Below are 17,708 nucleotides of genomic sequence, written 5' to 3'. Positions count from 1 at the left end.
CGGGGATAGAAGATTGGAAGGGGGAGGGGATAAAACCCGGGACTTGAATACCCGGCGAGGCACGAGACAGAAATCAGCGTTATTGGATGTTAGATAGCCGGAGGTGTACAGGGACTCCGGAGGCCCGTCGACCAAGTCGTGGATTCGTAGCACTGGCATTGGACATATGCAAGTGGGAGGCATGGACCCGGCGCTCTAAATCGGGGGTCGCGGAGGTGTACCCGGGCTTAGTCCCCAGGATCCGATCGGCGGACCCCTGACTCAACGTGGTAAGTGCCAGACTGGAGTGGCCCGAGCTCCTGCGGGGGCTGGAGGACTGTATCTTGGGTCGGGCATGCGGGCCTCTCCATCAGTTGTTCTCGACGCTAGCCTCTCCTCTCAGACTCAGCATCCCTGCCCGCAAAGCATGCGCAGTAAGGTGCTCCCTCCCCCATCCCCTCCAGCCCGGGGCCAGGGAGGGGACGCTGTGCCACAGCAGAGCGGACGAATTTATAAAAAGCCCCCACCCAACTGCCCCCTCACTCCCCCTCACCCTCCGCCTTAGAATGGGAAGCGGAAATGGGATGGACAATGCCAACGTCCGGCAGGTGTTCATTACAAATGGGTTTGGGACTAATGTTTTTCCCATAATGCCGCAACTCACCCTGGACTGGTTTCCCTCCCCGACCCTCGAATTTTGAAAGCCCTTTGAGGCGAGGGGGAGCACTGTCCCCGCACCATGTCCTCAGAATAGCCGCAAAAGGGGTGCGTTCACAGAGGTTCCCAATCAACGTCCCCCGACACTGGAGTCTTCGCTCAGGACCTTAAAGACCTCTCAGGTGGTTAGCGAAGGGTGAGCTGGCGTCCTATACTCCTGGGTCTGCGGGGGGAGGGGCTGGGGGGGGTCTGGGGAATGACCCTCTGTCCTCCTCCCGGGGCTGTAGGCGTGAAATGGCTGAAGCGCACCAAGCCGTGGATTTCCGACCTTCGCTGACTTCGGACGCGGGGAAAGTGGAGCTCAGTGCCCCCGTGTTGCAGGAGATCTACCTCTCCGGACTGCGCTCGTGGAAAAGGCATCTCTCTCGTTTCTGGGTGAGGAGGGCTGTGGTTTGGTTTCCTTCCGGGAATCCAGTTACCTGCTTCCGGGTGCCTGAGGCCCACTTCCGGCATTCTAGTGGTCCCACTTCTGGGTTCCTGTCACCTCATATGGGAATTTTGATGTCTATTTCCAGGACACCTTGAAGCTATTTCCAGGCTCTCTGTGGCTCACTTCTGGGATCCTCAACCTCACCCCCTGAGAATCCCTATTCACCTCTTGTACCCACTTCCTGGACCCCCCTCCCCACACTCCCCACACCCACAAACACAATTTTCACCCCAGTTTTTAGAACTCAGTCCTCTTACAGTGGTGCACCTCTCACCATTCCCTTTCATCTCCAGGCTCTAAACAAGGTGCTCCCCATTCCAGAACTCCATGGCTGGATTAAGATCTTGGGTAGCTCACATCCCCATCCTGAAGGCCCCCCTTTCCCATAGCTCTCACCTACTGTATCTGAGAGCCCCCTCCATACCCATGCTCTGAACCCCCAGTACCCCTCTCCAGCGTGTCTGCCCCAGGGTCCCCGGTTCTAGAACTCTGGCATCATCTAGATGAGGGGTCTCCCTGCGGGTCACACCCTCTGTCTGTGAACAGAAGTCTTGAACACCTGTGGGGTCAGCCAGGACTGAGTTTGAATCCTGGCTCTGCCACTTACTAGCTGTGTGGCCTTGGGTCAGTGCTCCTTTCTGAGCCTCAGTTTCCCCATGTGTAAAGCAGGGGTGATGATGACATTTCCCTCAAAGAACAGTTGTATGGATTAAATGAATGCTTCCATTTAAGCACTGAGTAAAATGCTTAGGTTGGGGCAAGTGCTGAGTCAGTGTTAGCTTTTGATAATAATATTGTTCTTCATTCACCAAATATCTGTGGAGCATTTGTTCAGGGTCTGGCATTGTTTGGGGCCACTGGGGACATGGCAGGGCGCAAAATGGACAGAGTCCTTCCCTCGTGGAGCTCTTGATCTCATTGGAGGAGAAGGCAATAAAAGAGAGAAATAAGCAAAACGCAGAGTATGTTACATGGTGACGTACTATGGAGGACAATAAAGCAGGTGAGGAAGACGGAGCCTGGAGGGGCTGTAATAAAACAGTGGGGCAGTCCAGGAGTGTCTCTGGAAGCTGGGACACTCGAGCAGGCTGATTCACACTTCTAGGGCCACATTGGTTGTTAAAATCTTTGTTAAAATTGAGGCATTATTCGTTCCAGTGGGTAAACAGCCACTACCTCAGACCCCCAATAATTCCCCTTCAGTCCTACCCCTGGAACCCCCACCCTGGGCCTCAGTCCAATCCAGCAACCAAAGTGTTAACAAGTGTCCATTAGCCACTGGTTAAATGGTTAAATACATAAACACACACACATATATGCACAAATGTATATATTTAAACAGAATTATATACATAATAATATGCAGATTTTTCAAGTGTACAGTTCTTGAGTTTTGTGATGATTTTGTAACCTGTGTGATACCTGCATAACCAGCTCCCCATCAAGATCGTATTGCCATCATTCTAACGCACCCTTTTCCAGCCAGCGCCCCCCCCACCTCACCCTCACTGCAAGGCAACCGCTGTTCTGATTTCTACACGTAGAGATGGATTTTGACTGGTGTGGCTTTGTCAGATATTTTGACTGTCACGTCTGTATTCGAGTCACCTCTGAAGCTCTTTCCTAAGTCAGGTGTCCCCTAAGCCAATGGACCCCGGTAGACCATCACTTTAGTATTACTTGATCATTGTGATAATAATAATCCTTTCTTTTCTATCATGTTGCTGCCTCTCTCCCTGATGATCCCTCGGTTTCTTCACTTATAAAATGGGAATCTTGACAGTCCTTGCCTCGAAGGATTGTTGTAAGCATTGATTGTCTTAGTAGAAGGCCTTGTTCACAGAAATTTCTACTCTAGCATTGCCATTCTCATCTTGTGTGCCATATTGGTGCTGTGTGACCTCTGGCATGTTAGTAATGTCTCTGGACCGCTGTTTCCTGATTTCTAAAATCCTATTAGGTAGTAGTGTGTCCCTGGCTCTATACTAAGCAAGCCCTTTAAATCTGTTGTTCACCTCTTTCTCATTAGAATCTTCTGTGGTGGTCCCATTTTACAGATGAAGAAACAGAAGCCCAGAGAGGTGCTTTCACTTTCCCCAGGTCACACAGCTGCTAAGATGTAGAAGTAGCGACAGAGCTAAAATTAGCAGTCTGGTTCTGGAGCCCATGCTGCTGCCCCACGATCCTGGGCTGCTTCTCTAGAATGTGGTCTCAATACCTACACCTTACAGCTGTTGCAAATTACATGCAGGGGATCATTGGGCCAAGTGTGTGGCACAGGGTCTAGCACTTAGTGGGTGGTTCATTGGAAAGGAGGTTAGAGCATCCCCTGAAATGGCTTCCAAATGAATATGAAATTCCAAGATACAGCAGACCCCGGAGTAGGGTACCTTGCAGTGTCTCCTGCTGCATTATGGTCACAAGGCATCTGCACGGTTTGTGATTGACAGTGCATCCTGGCGCCAGTGGACCTGAGCAACCTGCCTTTTACTATCACCATTAGCACTCACTTCATTCTGGTCTGACCTCTCTGGAGGCAGGACCTAGATTGGTCTGTTCCTCACTGTGTCTCAGCCACCCAGTTCAGTGCTGAATCAGTAGTGAAGAATGGCGATTAGTAGAGGTGATAATCAATTGAATAGGAGCTCTTTCCTCTCCACAGAACGACTTTCTCACAGGTGTGTTCCCTGCGAGCCCCCTCAGCTGGCTCTTCCTCTTCAGTGCAATCCAGCTTGCCTGGTTCCTCCAACTGGATCCTTCCCTAGGACTGATGGAGAAAATCAAAGAGTCACTGCCAGACTGGTGAGGTCCCCCACTTCAGCCCAGTGACCTCCTAATCCCCTTCTCTCCAGCCAGTAAGTTTATCTATCAGAATGACATGCCTGCTAAAGAAAAGTAGCTTCTGAGATCTACTTGGGGTCAGATTAATAAAAGTATGGCATCAACAAAAAGGAGGTGATTTTCCATCTTCTCCCTGCATACTTTCCATCCTGGCTGCTTCTTGCTAGAGGGATGGTGGCAAACTAGACAATGATCAGGTATGGTTATAGATACTAACAGAAAATATGAGCTCTGCTAGTCTATAGTTGGCCACAGACCTCACCATTCCTGGTGTCAGGGTCTTCACCTGTAATGTGGGAGTAATAATTGCTTCTGAGAGTGGGTGGATGGAGTGGTTGAATTGTTATAACTGTTGGGAAAGTTTTGGAAACCAGATGCGGGTGAAGTGGCAAGTTCTAACTCTTGGATTAGTCTTTCTGGTGAAGAAGGTTCAGATTTAGTGCAGACAGCCTCAAAGGGTAGATCTGGGATCAGAAGTAGAAATTTCCAGGAAGGCTAGATTTACCTAGTCTACAGAGGGGAAGTGACTCACACCAAGTTCCCCAGGTGGGATTTGCTCGCAAGCTATCTGATTGCAACTTGGCAATCATGTTGATTTCCTAGGCTTGAGTTTGCATTGGAGCCACCTGGGAGCCTTGTTAAAACACTGATCGCTGGGCCAAATGCCAAGAGCTTCTGTCTTCATAGATTTGGGTGTGGCCCAGGAATTGGCATCTGTAACATGCTGCCAGGTGGTGGTGCTGCTGCTGGTCCCACACTTTGAGAACCACTGCCTTAGAGTGTAATTTGATATCTGGTTTATTTCAATAAATATACCAGCTCCCATTTATTGAGCACCTGCCAGTTTCCATGAGAACTGATTTAAGAAGCGTTCTGTCTCTACAATTCTGGGGCAGGGATTGGGGCAGAAGTATGTGTGGTGAAAGAGGGTCACACTCAGTACATCACAAATGAGGAAACTGGACTTTTTCTGATTGATTCTAATTCTACAAGATATACATCTAACAGCCAGAAGACCAGAGTCAGAGAATGTTAAGAAGGGCAAGTGCTGGGTGGGGATGCGCAGGGAGGGGAGACCCAGGCCCATTCTCTTTCTCTCCCACCAGGGGTGGACAGCACCACAGGCTTCGGGGGGTCCTGGCAGCCGCACTGTTTGCTTCATGTCTGTGGGGAGCTCTGATCTTCACGCTTCATGTGGCCCTGAGGCTACTTCTGTCCTACCACGGCTGGCTCCTTGAACCCCACGGAGCCATGTCCTCACCCACCAAGACCTGGCTGGTATGGGAGGGTCAGAGCCCTACTCAAGCTCTCTCTGTCCCATTCTGTGGGTTGCCACACTCCCGCAGTACCTGGTCCCGGGCTTCAGTGAGGAGTTTAATGAACCACTAACTCCAGCTTTCCGCCAGGCCCTGGTCCGCATCTTCTCCGGCCGCCACCCAATGCTCTTCAGTTACCAACGCTCCCTGCCGCGCCAGCCCGTGCCCTCCGTGCAGGACACCGTGCGCAAGGTGGGCCAGGCACCCCGGGATAGGGCGGGAGGCGGCCGGGGCCGGGCGAGGGGCGTGACCTACCCTCTTCCCCTCCTTGCCCGTCAGTATCTGGAGTCTGTCCGACCCGTCCTCTCAGACGAGGCCTTCGACTGGACTGCGGCCCTAGCACAGGAATTCCTGAGGCTGCAGGCATCGCTGCTGCAGTGGTACCTGCAGCTCAAGTCCTGGTGGGCGTCCAATTACGTGAGTCCCGAATCCTTTTGGCAAAGGTTCTAAGCCCGCGCTCCCAACCCAGAATTTATGCCCAGCCCCGTGACACGCCCACTATCCCCACGCCGTGCGGAGATTGGAGCCTCGTCTCTGACTTGCCCCGCCCCCACTCTCAGTATTCTGAGCCCCGCCCCTACGCTCCAATAGTTTAAACCCAGCCCTAGATGCTCCAATATTCTGAGCTCCACTCTACTCTTCAGTATCCTGAGCCCTGTCAATCCTGTGCCAACATTTTGAGCCCCACCCAACATGCTCCAACTGAACCCAGCTCGTCGAGAATCTAAGCTCTGCCCCCAGGACCCGCCCACATCCAGAGCTCTGCCCCCAGCCCTCCAGTGCTTAAACCAGAATTCCAGGCCCCTGCCAATATTTTTGCCCCTCTGCTGGCCATCTAAAACTCTAAGCCCGGCTCCCAGAATAGTTCTCGTTTCCTACACCCTCTCTCTGCAAAGACGCGTGCCTCAAATGGGCTTCTGTTATGATTTCACGAGCTAAGTTCTTGAACGCACTCTGAGTAGAGCTCCTTGGGAAACTGAGGCATAGAGCCAGTCAGAGATTCACCCAAACCGCATCTTCCAGGCCTCCCATTCTGTAGGAAGTCATAAACAGCTCTCTGGCAGCATGTGATAAGGTGGAGGTAGCGATGAAATGACCAGTGGGGTGATGTGAGTGTCTTGGGGGACATGGTCAAAAGAGGCCGCAGCTGGATGAGAGGCTCAGGGTTTCGGGAGGACAACTATTGGGGCTGAGCCTTGAGGGTTGGAGAGAATTTGAACCTGCCAGGTAGGAAGGAATGGCCCGAGCAAAGGCGAGAAGGTAGTAATGTTGCAGAACAAAGGTTCAGAAGGGTGATGGTCATGAGAGGTGATGGTGGAGGGTAGGGAGAGGCTTGAACTCCGGCTGAGAGCCCTTGACTTTTTCTTCTGGGTACTAGGGAGCCATGAGAGGATTCTGAAGTGGGGAGGTGGGCAGCTCTGGTGTTGGGGAAAGACTGGAGGGGAGACGCTGGGGGCTGGGAGGCTGGAGAGGAGGCTGGGTGAAAATCCAGGGAAGAGGACGAGGCCAGAGAGGAGGCTGTGGGACAGGGGACCAAGCAGGGGAAGTCAGGGGGCAGGAGAGTGGGGCTGGGAACTGCCAGGATGTAGGGGTGGAGGAGGGAAATGGCGAGGATAAAATCCACGGGTCTCACCTGGTAATTAGGAGGACTGAGCAGCTCTGCCTGAGATGTGGAGAAGGGGGGCAACTTTGGGGTGAAGACATGGAGCTCTGGAGGCAGGTGTGACCAGCCTGGGGTCCAGGGGAGACGTCCCTGGGCAGCCAGAGACCTGGGTGAGGGCTGGGGAAAGAGACCTGAACTCTGACAGCAAATGAGAGCCTTCAGCTGTAGAAGGTATGGAAACATTGGACTTGGATGAGAATATCAGAAGGGAGACTGCAGAGTGGGAAGGGAAGAGCATGTGAGACAGAGCCCAGAGGTGCAGCAGCATGGAAGGGTCCATCAGGCAAGCCAGATGGAAGCACTGAGGCATGTCTGCAGAGGTAGGACGGAAGCCAGGCCTCAGTTTTTTTTTTTTTTCTTCATGCTTTTGGACCAGATTCTGCTCTTAAAAAAATATATATATACGTATATATATACACACACACATATATATATACACACACTTTATTAACATATAAATAATATACTAATTATATAATATGTAAATAATATATAAACATAATAAGTATATTATAAATGTAAATATATAAGTATACATATGAATAATATATACACACACCATGTATATTTTACTGTTTTTAAATTGAAGTATAGTCAGTTACAATGTGTCAATTTCTGGTGTACAGCATAATGTCCCAGTTATGAATATGTATACATATATTCATTTTCATACTACTTTTCATTAAAGGCTATTACAAGATATTGAATATAATTCCCTGTACTGTGCTATACAGAAGAAATTTGTTTTTTATCTGTTTTTATATATAGTGGTTAACATTTGCAAATCTCAAACTCCCCAAATTTATCAAAGTTGTTTTTGAGTCAGACTTATCCATATCTCCCTGTTTTTCACACAGCTTCATCCACTGTGTTGTCAAGAACCTTGGCAATGTAGCATTTCCTAAAGTCCTATAATCTACCTTGGCGGAGAAGGGTAGAGCGTGTGCTTAGCATGCACAAAATCCTGGGTTCTATCCCCAGTATCTCCATTTTAAAAAAAATTTCTTTTAATAAATAGATAAACCTATAATCTACCTAAAGTCATTGGTGCAGGGCACTAAAGCGATTTTTTTGTAAAACTAGACTAATTTTTACTTTGCTTTGGAGATTTTCTAACTTAGTCTGATTCATCGCTACCTCCCCTGCCCCCCATCCCAACCATTTGTTTCCTGGAGGTTAAACTCTTGCTCCACAATTATCTCCAAGATTTTCTTCTGCATCATAGGCTTCAGCAAGCTTTGATGCTGGTATCTTTTTTCCTTTTTTAAAAATTGGTACATGATATAATGTTACAATGTTATATATATTGTAAAGTACACAGATCTTACATGTATATCTTGATGAAGTTTTATGGATGCATATAACCAGATAACACCTGCCTAGATCAAAGCAGAGAAATTTTCTAGCATTTGCTGGAATCTTCTGGGTTTTTCCAGAAGATGTTGCACATTTCCAGAAAATGACAACAGCATACTATCTGGTCTAAGTGTAAGGAAGTGTAAGATGCCATCAACTTTAAGACATAAGCAAACAGGGATGTCTTCATAGAGTCTATGAGATTCTATGACATAGAAGAAAGGAAAACATCTAGAAAACATTCAAGTCCTCTCTGACCACCTCCCTTTAATTCTTGTGCCTCTCACCACTGCCTATGAGAAACACTTTTGTTAGAGTCCTTTCTGAGTATATACATACATATATTTGTACCCAGGGAGCTATATATATATTTTAAAGTATACACATTTTGTTTATATACTATATATAATTTTAAAGTATATAATAATATCATATATTATATAACATATTATGCATTAAATATATGTAATATAAATATACATCATTTTAACTATGATTAAAATATACATAATATAAAATTTGCCATTGTAACCATTTTTAAGTGTACAATTCAGTAGTACTAAATATATTCAATGTTGTGTAACCATCACTAGTCTCTATTTCTAGAAACTTTTCCTCATCCCAAACTGAAACTCTGTATCCATTAGGCAAAAGATCCCGACCTCCAGGTAACCTCACTGCTACTTTCTGTCTCTATGAATTTGCTTCTTTTAGATTTTTCATGAAAGTGGAATCATATGCTATTTTCCCTTTTGTGTCTGACTCATTTCACTTAGTGTAATGTTTTCAGAGTTCATCCTTGTTGTAACCTGAATCAGAACTTCGGTTCCTTTTATATATATTGTATATATTTTATACATATATATATATTATATATATATTTTTTAATTGAAGTATAGTCAGTTTACAATTTAGTGTCAGTTTCTGGTGTACAGCATAATGCTTCATTGAGACATGAACATACATATATTCGCTTTCATATTCTTTTTCACCATAAGTTACTACAAGATATGAATATAGTTCTCTGTGCTATACAGTATGAACTTGTTGTTTATTTATTTTATACATATTAGTTAGTATCTGTAAATCTCATACTCCCAATTTGTCTCTTCCCACTTTCTTTCCCCCCTGGTAACCATAAATTTGTTTTCTATGTCTGTGAGTCTAGAATTTCATTCTTTTAGATATTAACATTCCATTGTAGGGATAGGCCACATTTGGGTTGTCTGTTCATCAGTTTGGTGGACACTTGGGTCTTAGCAATATTTTTTAGAATCTTGGATGGGGTAGTTTCACAGATCTTATTGTATACCTAGCCTTTTTCACTCTGTAGTCTGTTTTGGTGCTCGTACTGCATCAGTAATATAGAGGTACCTTGTCCTTTTTAACATCTATGTAGTATTCCATAACACAAGGGTAGTGTGATTTAGCTAACTGATCCCCCATGGATGGACTTCTAAATTATTGCTAGTTACTGATCATGATTGCCTCCTTCATGAGCCCCATCCTCCCTGTTTGACATAGCAGAGTCTTAGGGGGGCTCCCCCATCCCACTCTTCCCCAACCTCCCCCACCCTCTCCCATCTGTGCGTCTCTCTGCCCTACTCCCAGGTCAGTGACTGGTGGGAAGAATTTGTGTACCTGCGCTCCCGGAACTCACTGATGGTGAACAGCAACTATTATATGATGGTAAGAAGGGGAGAAGGGGATTGGGAGCTGGGAAGGGGATGGAGTTCATACTTCCCTGGGCCTGATGTTGTGGTGTCTGGGTAGAATGTGGAGTTTAGGGTCAGTGACCCGAATCACAGTCTGGAATTCACCATCCCACCCTCTGTTGGGTTCAAGATCTCTGTTTGGGGTCCGCGCACCAATCGCGGGCAAACCTGACCCCAGGCATTTTTCTCTCTCCCCTCGGCTGTCCCTTCCAGGACTTCCTGTACGTCACGCCCACCCCGGTGCAGGCAGCTCGGGCAGGGAACGCCGTCCATGCCCTCCTTCTGTACCGCCACCGCCTGAACCGCCAGGAGATCCTGCCGGTAAGAGGGCTGCCCCCGTGGGCTGGGGATGGAGGCTGTCGTCCTGTGACCATGAAGCCACGTGGGTCCTGGGAGGCAGGTCACCAGCCCATGGTCTCCTGCAGACTCTGCTGATGGGAATGAGGCCATTATGCTCTGCTCAGTATGAGAAGATATTCAACACCACACGAATCCCGGGGGTCCAAAAAGGTGAGCCCCCTTTCGCCTCCTCACTGACAGGGGCAGAACAGTGTAGTGGCCAGGAGCATGTTCTCTGGAGCCAGCCTGCCTGGGTTAGAATCTCAGCTCCATAGCTCCCTTGCTGTATGACCTTGGGCAAGTTATGATCCTCTCTGAGCCTCAGTTTGCTCTTCTCTAAAATGGGATAATAAGGGTACATAGGGTGGTGAGGATGAAAGGAGTGCTTAGGGCAGTGCAGACCACTTGAGACATGCCTAATAAAGCTGCTGCTGCTTCTTCTTCTCCTCCTTCTTCAATGGAGGTACTGGGAATTGAACCCAGAACCTTATGCATGCTACACATGCAGTCTACCACTGAGCTATATCTGCCCCCCATTACTCTTGGTCTTATAATGTATCACCGCTAGACCACATTCGCCACCTCCGTGACAGCCGACACGTGGCCGTCTTCCACCGGGGCCGATTCTTCCGCGTGGGGACCCACTCCCAAAGCGGCCTGCTATCCCCGCGGGCCCTGGAGCAGCAGTTCCAGCGAATCCTGGACGACCCCTCCCCCTCCTGCCCCCACGAGGAGCATCTGGCCGCCCTGACCGCTGCTCCCAGGTAAGGGTCAGAGATCAGTGGGCCCGGACGCCCAGCCAGCATCCTGAGGTTGCGAGCCGAATGGAGGCTGAGCAGGGTGGAGGGCCAGCCTAGACTCAGGCACGTCCCCCGACAGGGACATGTGGGCTCAGGTGCGAAGGTCCCTGAAGACCCAGGCCGAGGAAGCCCTAGAGGCCATCGAAGGTGCTGCTTTCTTTGTATCACTGGACTCCGAGCCCGCGGGGGTCTCCAGGGAGGACCCTGCAGCCTCCTTAGATGCCTATGCCCACGCCCTGCTGGCCGGCAGGGGCTACGACCGGTGAGTCAGACCCGGGGATTTGGACCCTACCCCACCTGTGATCCCAGACCCAATGCATTGAGACCTGGGGACCTCTGCAGCAGATAACCCTTAGACCTGGGACCCCAGATCCAGAACCACACATTTAAGGACCACCAAACCCTGGACCTGAACTCTTAGACCTTGAGAGACTCTAGACCTGGGGCTTCAGACTCAGACTCCCAGACCTGGGGACCCCAGATTGGAGGATTAACAAATGCCAAACCTGGGACCTGCTTGACCCAGAGACCCCACCCCACCCCCACCAGACTTCAAGCCTGGGGACCTCGGACTCAGTACGGCAGACCATGGAATACTCAGACCTAAATGAATGTGCCCTAAGCCCAGGACCCCTGACCTGGGACCTCCAAACCTAGAGGTCCTCAGACAACTTCCTATGTGCCCACCAGGCACCACTCTGATTTCCAAGGCTCTCCACACCGTAAGCCCTGACCTTTTCTCAACACATTCTCTCAGAATCCCTGAACTCTCCAAACCTTTCAGAGACCATCAGAACTGCCTAGGGGAGACCCCACCTTCTTAGAGTTCCCCACATCAGGACCCCAGCCCCAATTCCTGGAGCTACCCACTCAAAACCCCCTCAGTTTCCACGGAGAGGCACCCTGACTTCCCTCCTGGCCTGACTCTTTGGTAACCACTCTGAATTCTCCCCCAACAGCTGGTTTGACAAATCCTTCTCGCTGATCGTCTTCTCCAACGGGAGGCTGGGCCTCAGTGTAGAGCACTCATGGGCCGACTGCCCCATCTCAGGGCACATGTGGGAGGTAGGGCAGCTGACAGCGCCCCCACCCCCGGGACTGCCACCCCCCCATCCACCGCCATTTCTGCGGATCTTCCTCTCCAGGGCCTTAGGGTCAGAGGAGAAATGGAGGCTTGGGGAGAGGCCGAGACCTGACCAGGGTCACCTAGCAAAGAAGGGTTTCTGGGGTTATGCCCTTCCTTTGATGAATGGGCTTTTGGGGCTCAGAGAAGGGAAGTGATTTGCCCAGAGTCACAGAGCCAGAAGTTGCAGAGCGAGAAAAACCCTCTATAAGGCTCTGAGGCTGCAGTATGAGGCCTTCCAACCCCATTACCTTGAGTAAGAACCATCTTCCTGCTCAGGTTTGCTGTGTGGCCTTAGGCAAGTTCCTCCCCTCCTCTGAGTCTGAGTTTCTGCTCTATCAAGTGAAAGGCTTGGCTTTTCTTTTATCTCCAAGATCCCATCCAATGCTAAGAACCTGGGCATCTCTGTTTTATTTAGTTCCTAACTCATCCTAGGGCGTGGTGTCTGCACCCTCCCGGGTTCCCAGTCTTCCATGGGGTGGCATGAGGGGTTGGATGGGACCCAGGGTGCAGGTCAGGCATGTATGTGGGCAAGGGAGCCGCTTCCAGATCTTGAGAGCAGCCCCAGGTAAGCACCAATTCCTCTGTGCCTGTTTCTTGTTTATAAAGTGGGAATTTGGGACCTTTGATTATATTGGTCAATCACCAATGTCAGTTCAATTCAATCTCAGACCCTTCACTACCTGTTAACACATCATCTCTGCATATTGACTTTTTTTTCATTTAACATTTCTTTTTTTACATCTTTTTGCGGGGGGAGAGTTGGATTTTTTGTGGGGCTGGGGGTAATTAGGTTCATTAATTTATTTACTTATTTTTAATGGAGGTACTGAGGATTAAGCCAGGACCTCGTGCATGGTTAGCACACACTCTGCCACTGAGCTATACCTTCCCCCTCTGCATATTGACTCTGAATAAAGAGATGTCATGTAGAATAAGGTAAAGAGAAATGCAAACTCTAAGACATAAAGCGAGATGTTCTGCTCCTGTTATATTTCTAATGTCATAATGAGGATATTAATCCCTTCTTTCTAGGGTTGTTGTGAGAATTCAGTGGAAGGCTGGCAGGTAGTAGGTGCTCCATCGGGACTGATTTAAAATATTTGACAACCAGCAGGGCGTGGGCTCCACTGAATCACAATGGATGCTGACCCCTGGAAGCCCATGTTATGCCCAGCTTTATCTCTCCTGTCCCGGGACTGTGGCAGGAGGAGTCCTCAGGAGGGCTGGGGCAGCCATTGGTGGCTCTTTATCTAGCAGTCAGAAGTACAAGGGCAGGGGAGAGTGTACAGCTCAGAGGCAGAGTGTGTGCTTAGCATGCATGAGGTCCTGTGTTCAACTCCTTATACCTCCATTTTATAAAGTACTAGTATTAGCCTTGCTCTCAGTGAGTGTGACCCTGAGAACCCACCCAGAAATATCAGAGGTTCCGACCCCTAGAAGGGACTTAAGAAAAGAGATCTCTGGTTAGGTGGCCGTTTGTCCAGAGGGAGGAAGGGACTCTGACAGCTTCCGTTTGCACACAGTTCACTCTGGCCACAGAATGCTTTCAGCTGGGCTACTCAACAGATGGGCACTGCAAGGGGGATCCTGACCCCACGCTGCCCCAGCCCCAGCGGCTGTACTGGGACCTTCCAGACAAGGTGAGAGACCAGATTTCTAAGCTTCTCTTCCAAGTTCCCAAATTCCTGACTTTGACTCTTACCTCATCCCTGTCCCCAATCTCAACCAAAAAATCAACCCCATGCCTAACCCCAACTCCAAACCCACACCCCCCACCCCCAAATCATGCCAAACTCATCCCCAACCTCAAACCCCCAACCTTATCTCCAATCTAACCTCATCCCAACCACATCCCCAACTCCAACCCCTACCCCAAACCAACCCTTTCCCCAACACCCAACCTCATGCTCAATCCCCAACCCCATCTCCATACCCAACCTCCACTTCGTTCTAGCTCTAACTCAAACCCAACTTCCTCTTCACCTCAAACTCATCTCCATCCCCAACAATCACCATTCTTAAATTCAGTCCCATCTGCAACCCCAACCCCATCCTCAAACCTAAACCCATTCCATACCCAACCCATACCCCATCCCCAACTCCAATTCAGTCCTCATACCCAGCCCCATTCCCTGTCCCATCCCTATCTCCAATCCCAATCCCATCCTGACCATCACTGCCATCCCTCTTCCCATCTTTGTCCCCATTTTCATATTCCACCCCAAACTAACTCCATTCCCATCTCCACTTTCAGACCCATTCCAAACTCTAACCTACCCCTATCTGTAACCCCAGCCATTCCTCCCTCCCTCCTTCTCTGGCAGATCCATCTATCCATCTCTCTAGCCCTGAGGGGAGCCAAGACCTTGTCTGGAAACATCGACTGCCACGTCTTCCCCTTCTCCCACTTTGGCAAGAGCTTCATAAAACGCTGTCGCCTCTCTTCAGACAGTTTCATCCAGACAGCCTTGCAGCTGGCCCACTTCCGGGTCAGTTGGGTTCCCAGCCCTAGACCCCTCTCAAGACCTCTCTTCCCCTGGGCCCCCAAGACCTGCCTCATCAGTCCCTTTAATGACTTCTTGGTGACTGCCATGGTGGGTCCACCATCTTGATTTCTCTCTCCCAACCACGTGTTCCTGGGTGGGAGAAGGTTGGAGGTCCAGACAGAGGTGGGTCAAGTCTGTGAAGTCTTTGAGCCTAGCTGACAGGCTCCTCTTGTCCTTGCCCCCCAGGACAGGGGTCAGTTCTGCCTGACTTATGAGTCAACCATGACTCGCTTGTTCCTGGAAGGCCGGACCGAGACGGTGCGTTCTTGCACGAGGGAGGCCTGCAACTTTGTGAAAGCCATGGAGGACAAAGAGAAGACAGTGGGTGTGGGCCTCGTCTGAGGCTTCAGTCATTCCCACGTTCTCACTCACACATTTAGAAACATTAAGGAGCACCTTCTGACGGCCAGGCCCCATGATGGTACACAGGCAGAACCAGGCATGGTCTGTGACCTCCAGGAGCTCAGTGATGGAGGGGGACAGAGATAATTCAGGAGAATGTGATACATGCTTTAATGAGGGTCACACAGAGCACGTAGGGGAGGACCCAAGAGGGAGCCCTGGTTCCACAATGTAGCTCTATTTAACCTCTGTGTGACCTTGTAACTTCCATTTGTTACGATTCCTTAGGGTCCTTATTTAACCTTTCTGCTCAGAACCCCCCAGGCACCTCTGTTCCCTCTCCCCCTTACTTATGAAGTATTGCTGTTCAATGGAAGGAGTTTGGGCCCTAGAGTCGGACAGACCCAGGAATCCACCTGATTCTGCTTTGCTCTGTGACCCTGGGCAAGTGACTTCCCCTCTCTGTTTCCCTTCTGCAAAATAGTTGATATCTCTGCCTTGCAGGGGTGTTGCAAGCTGGGTTGAGGCCGGGGTGTGACAGGCCCCAGCAGTAAGCCCACTCCCTGTCTTTCCATGACCTGTGACCTCCCCCGGGATCCCAGGACGCACAGTGCCTCGCCCTGTTCCGCCTGGCGGTGGACAAGCACCAGGCCCTGCTGAAGGCAGCAATGAGCGGACAGGGGGTTGACCGTCACCTCTTTGCTCTCTACATCGTGTCCCAACTCCTCCACCTACAATCACCCTTCCTGGACCAGGTTGGGGTGCAGGGAAAAGGTTTAAAAGGGAAGTGGCAAACCATGGGAGAAGGGAGGCACTTCCGGGACAAGGAGGATGAGACTGAAAAAAGGAGTATTAACCCAGGAGTTAGGGAGCTGGGGCAGAGCGAAAGGGAGAGGGGAAATGGCACGTGGGGAGAGGGGCGTGGTCAGAGATGAGGGGCGTGGTCAGGGGAAGAAGAATGTGGTCCAGGAGCAGGCTTGGGGTTTGAAAGGGAGAGGGGCGTGGTTCCGAGGACCAGGAGAGGAGGGCGGGTTCCGGGAGAAGCTGAGAGAGATGTGGTCAAAAAAGAAGAGCAGAGGAGTGAGGTCAGGTAGACCAAGGGAAGAGGGGCAGATGGGCCGATTTAGGGAAACAGGCAGTTCAGCCAAGGCAACACGGACTTGCGGGTCTGATTGTCTTTATTGCACATATAACCGACTCCTGTCCCTCAGGTTCACTCGGAGCAGTGGCAGCTGGCCACCAGCCAGATTCCTGTTCAGCAAATCCACCTGTTTGATGTCCAGAATTACCCCGACTACGTTTCCTCTGGTGGTGGATTTGGGCCTGTGAGTGGAACAGGGACCCGAGGCAGGAGGGGGCTGGGGGTCCGCACGTCTGCCTAGTAGGAGAGGTGGGGAGCGGGGGCCCTTTTGTTCCCCTTACTCTGTCCCTCTCCAGGCCGATGACCATGGTTATGGGGTTTCTTACATCTTCACGGGAGACGAGGCTATCACCTTCCACATCTCCAGCAAAAAATCAAGCACGAGAACGGTGCGCCTAACCCCCACACACCCCCTCCTCCCTCAGCCTAGGAGTCCGAACTCCCAGCTCCCTACTGTCCCATGATCCAGGTCCCAATCTCCAACCCCCTCAGCCCTCCGACCCAGGAGTCAGGGACCCCAGCCTCTTGTTTTCAGCCCCTAGGAGCTCCTCTCCCAGGTTCCCCTGGACGTGACACATTTCTCCTTCCAGGACTCCCACCGGCTGGGTGAGCACATCAAGGATGCATTGTTGGACGTGGCCGCCCTGTTCCAGGAGGGGCAGCGTCTTAAGCGCCGGTGCAGAGGGTCAGGGGAGGAGGACTTGGAGCACAGCTGTGGCTCTCTCCCCTGCCACACTGGGGGCTCTCAGGCACCCATGACACCCACCAACTTTTGACACCTTCCAGCAGGGAGCTGGTCTCCCCAGGAACTAGGGGGATGGTCTCTACGGCGGGCTGGTGCAGGACAGAGGCAGCCTGTTTGGGTTTGGAAATCTCACATCTGGTCTAATAAAGATGTGTAAGCTGGGTGTGTGGTTTCTGCTGTGCTCCTGGCCTGGGCGAGGGTGGGAGAGGTGAGGATCGTATCAGGGTGAAGGAGGAGAAAAGTTTCCATCCATCTCCAGGCCCCATCATGAATTCCCAGTTACAATCACTACTTCAGCCTCGACCCCCAACCTGCCCAGTTTATTGCCTTCCCAGCTCCAGTCATAAGAAACGCAACCATTCAAGGACCATCCCAGTCAGACAACCCCACAAGCTCTCATTAGTTTAGTTCCTGCTGCCCCAACACCAACTCCCCACCCCCAACTTAGAGGCTGATGCCAATCCAGGCACCCCAGTTGACATCTCCCAAATGAATCCCCCAAGACTCTTATTACCTAACCCCAACCCCAGCCATTCCAACCTTCACCTCAATGACAGATTCGTTTGAGTGATGGACTAGAAATGCACTAGCTCATGTCCACTGCCCTAACCTCCTCCAGGTTTCTAACATCCAGTGATCCCATGACACCACA

At 50.4% G+C, this 17,708-nt stretch overlaps 1 protein-coding gene across 3 annotated transcripts; it reads left to right on the top strand.

The window, feature by feature from the left end:
• The first annotated feature begins 7 nt into the window (after positions 1-7).
• CPT1C (carnitine palmitoyltransferase 1C) lies at positions 8-17,219 on the top strand. 3 transcript variants are annotated; one of them, XM_006208447.4, is made up of 19 exons: positions 8-269; positions 924-1,071; positions 3,789-3,928; positions 5,074-5,245; positions 5,374-5,475; positions 5,563-5,700; positions 9,914-9,991; positions 10,231-10,338; positions 10,443-10,527; positions 10,925-11,120; positions 11,236-11,418; positions 12,116-12,221; positions 13,806-13,922; positions 14,607-14,771; positions 15,015-15,149; positions 15,773-15,925; positions 16,382-16,495; positions 16,608-16,700; positions 16,902-17,219. In XM_006208447.4, exons 2-19 carry the CDS (start codon positions 931-933, stop codon positions 17,085-17,087), a joined length of 2,412 nt encoding a protein of 803 aa, XP_006208509.1. In that variant the 5' UTR covers positions 8-269; positions 924-930; the 3' UTR covers positions 17,088-17,219. The 3 variants fall into 3 exon arrangements, with proteins under 3 accessions (XP_006208509.1, XP_072822774.1, XP_031537907.1); XM_072966673.1 differs by lacking the exon at positions 15,015-15,149; XM_031682047.2 differs by lacking the exons at positions 14,607-14,771; positions 15,015-15,149.
• Positions 17,220-17,708: the final 489 nt, after the last annotated feature.

Source organism: Vicugna pacos, chromosome 9 (assembly GCF_048564905.1).
Source record: "Vicugna pacos chromosome 9, VicPac4, whole genome shotgun sequence".
Classification (NCBI taxonomy): Eukaryota; Metazoa; Chordata; class Mammalia; order Artiodactyla; family Camelidae; genus Vicugna; species Vicugna pacos.
The sequence above is the reverse complement of the archived record's forward strand: the minus strand, read 5'-3'. Positions and strand labels throughout refer to the sequence as shown.

Bases quoted from the DNA above. Each gene is read 5' to 3' on its own strand.
- CPT1C (XM_006208447.4), top strand. From the start codon at position 931: ATGGCTGAAGCGCACCAAGCCGTGGATTTCCGACCTTCGCTGACTTCG. The intron at 5,246-5,373 runs GTATGGGAGGGT...GCTTTCCGCCAG, and splicing joins CACCCACCAAGACCTGGCTG to GCCCTGGTCCGCATCTTCTC. The intron at 15,926-16,381 runs GTTGGGGTGCAG...CCTGTCCCTCAG, and splicing joins AATCACCCTTCCTGGACCAG to GTTCACTCGGAGCAGTGGCA.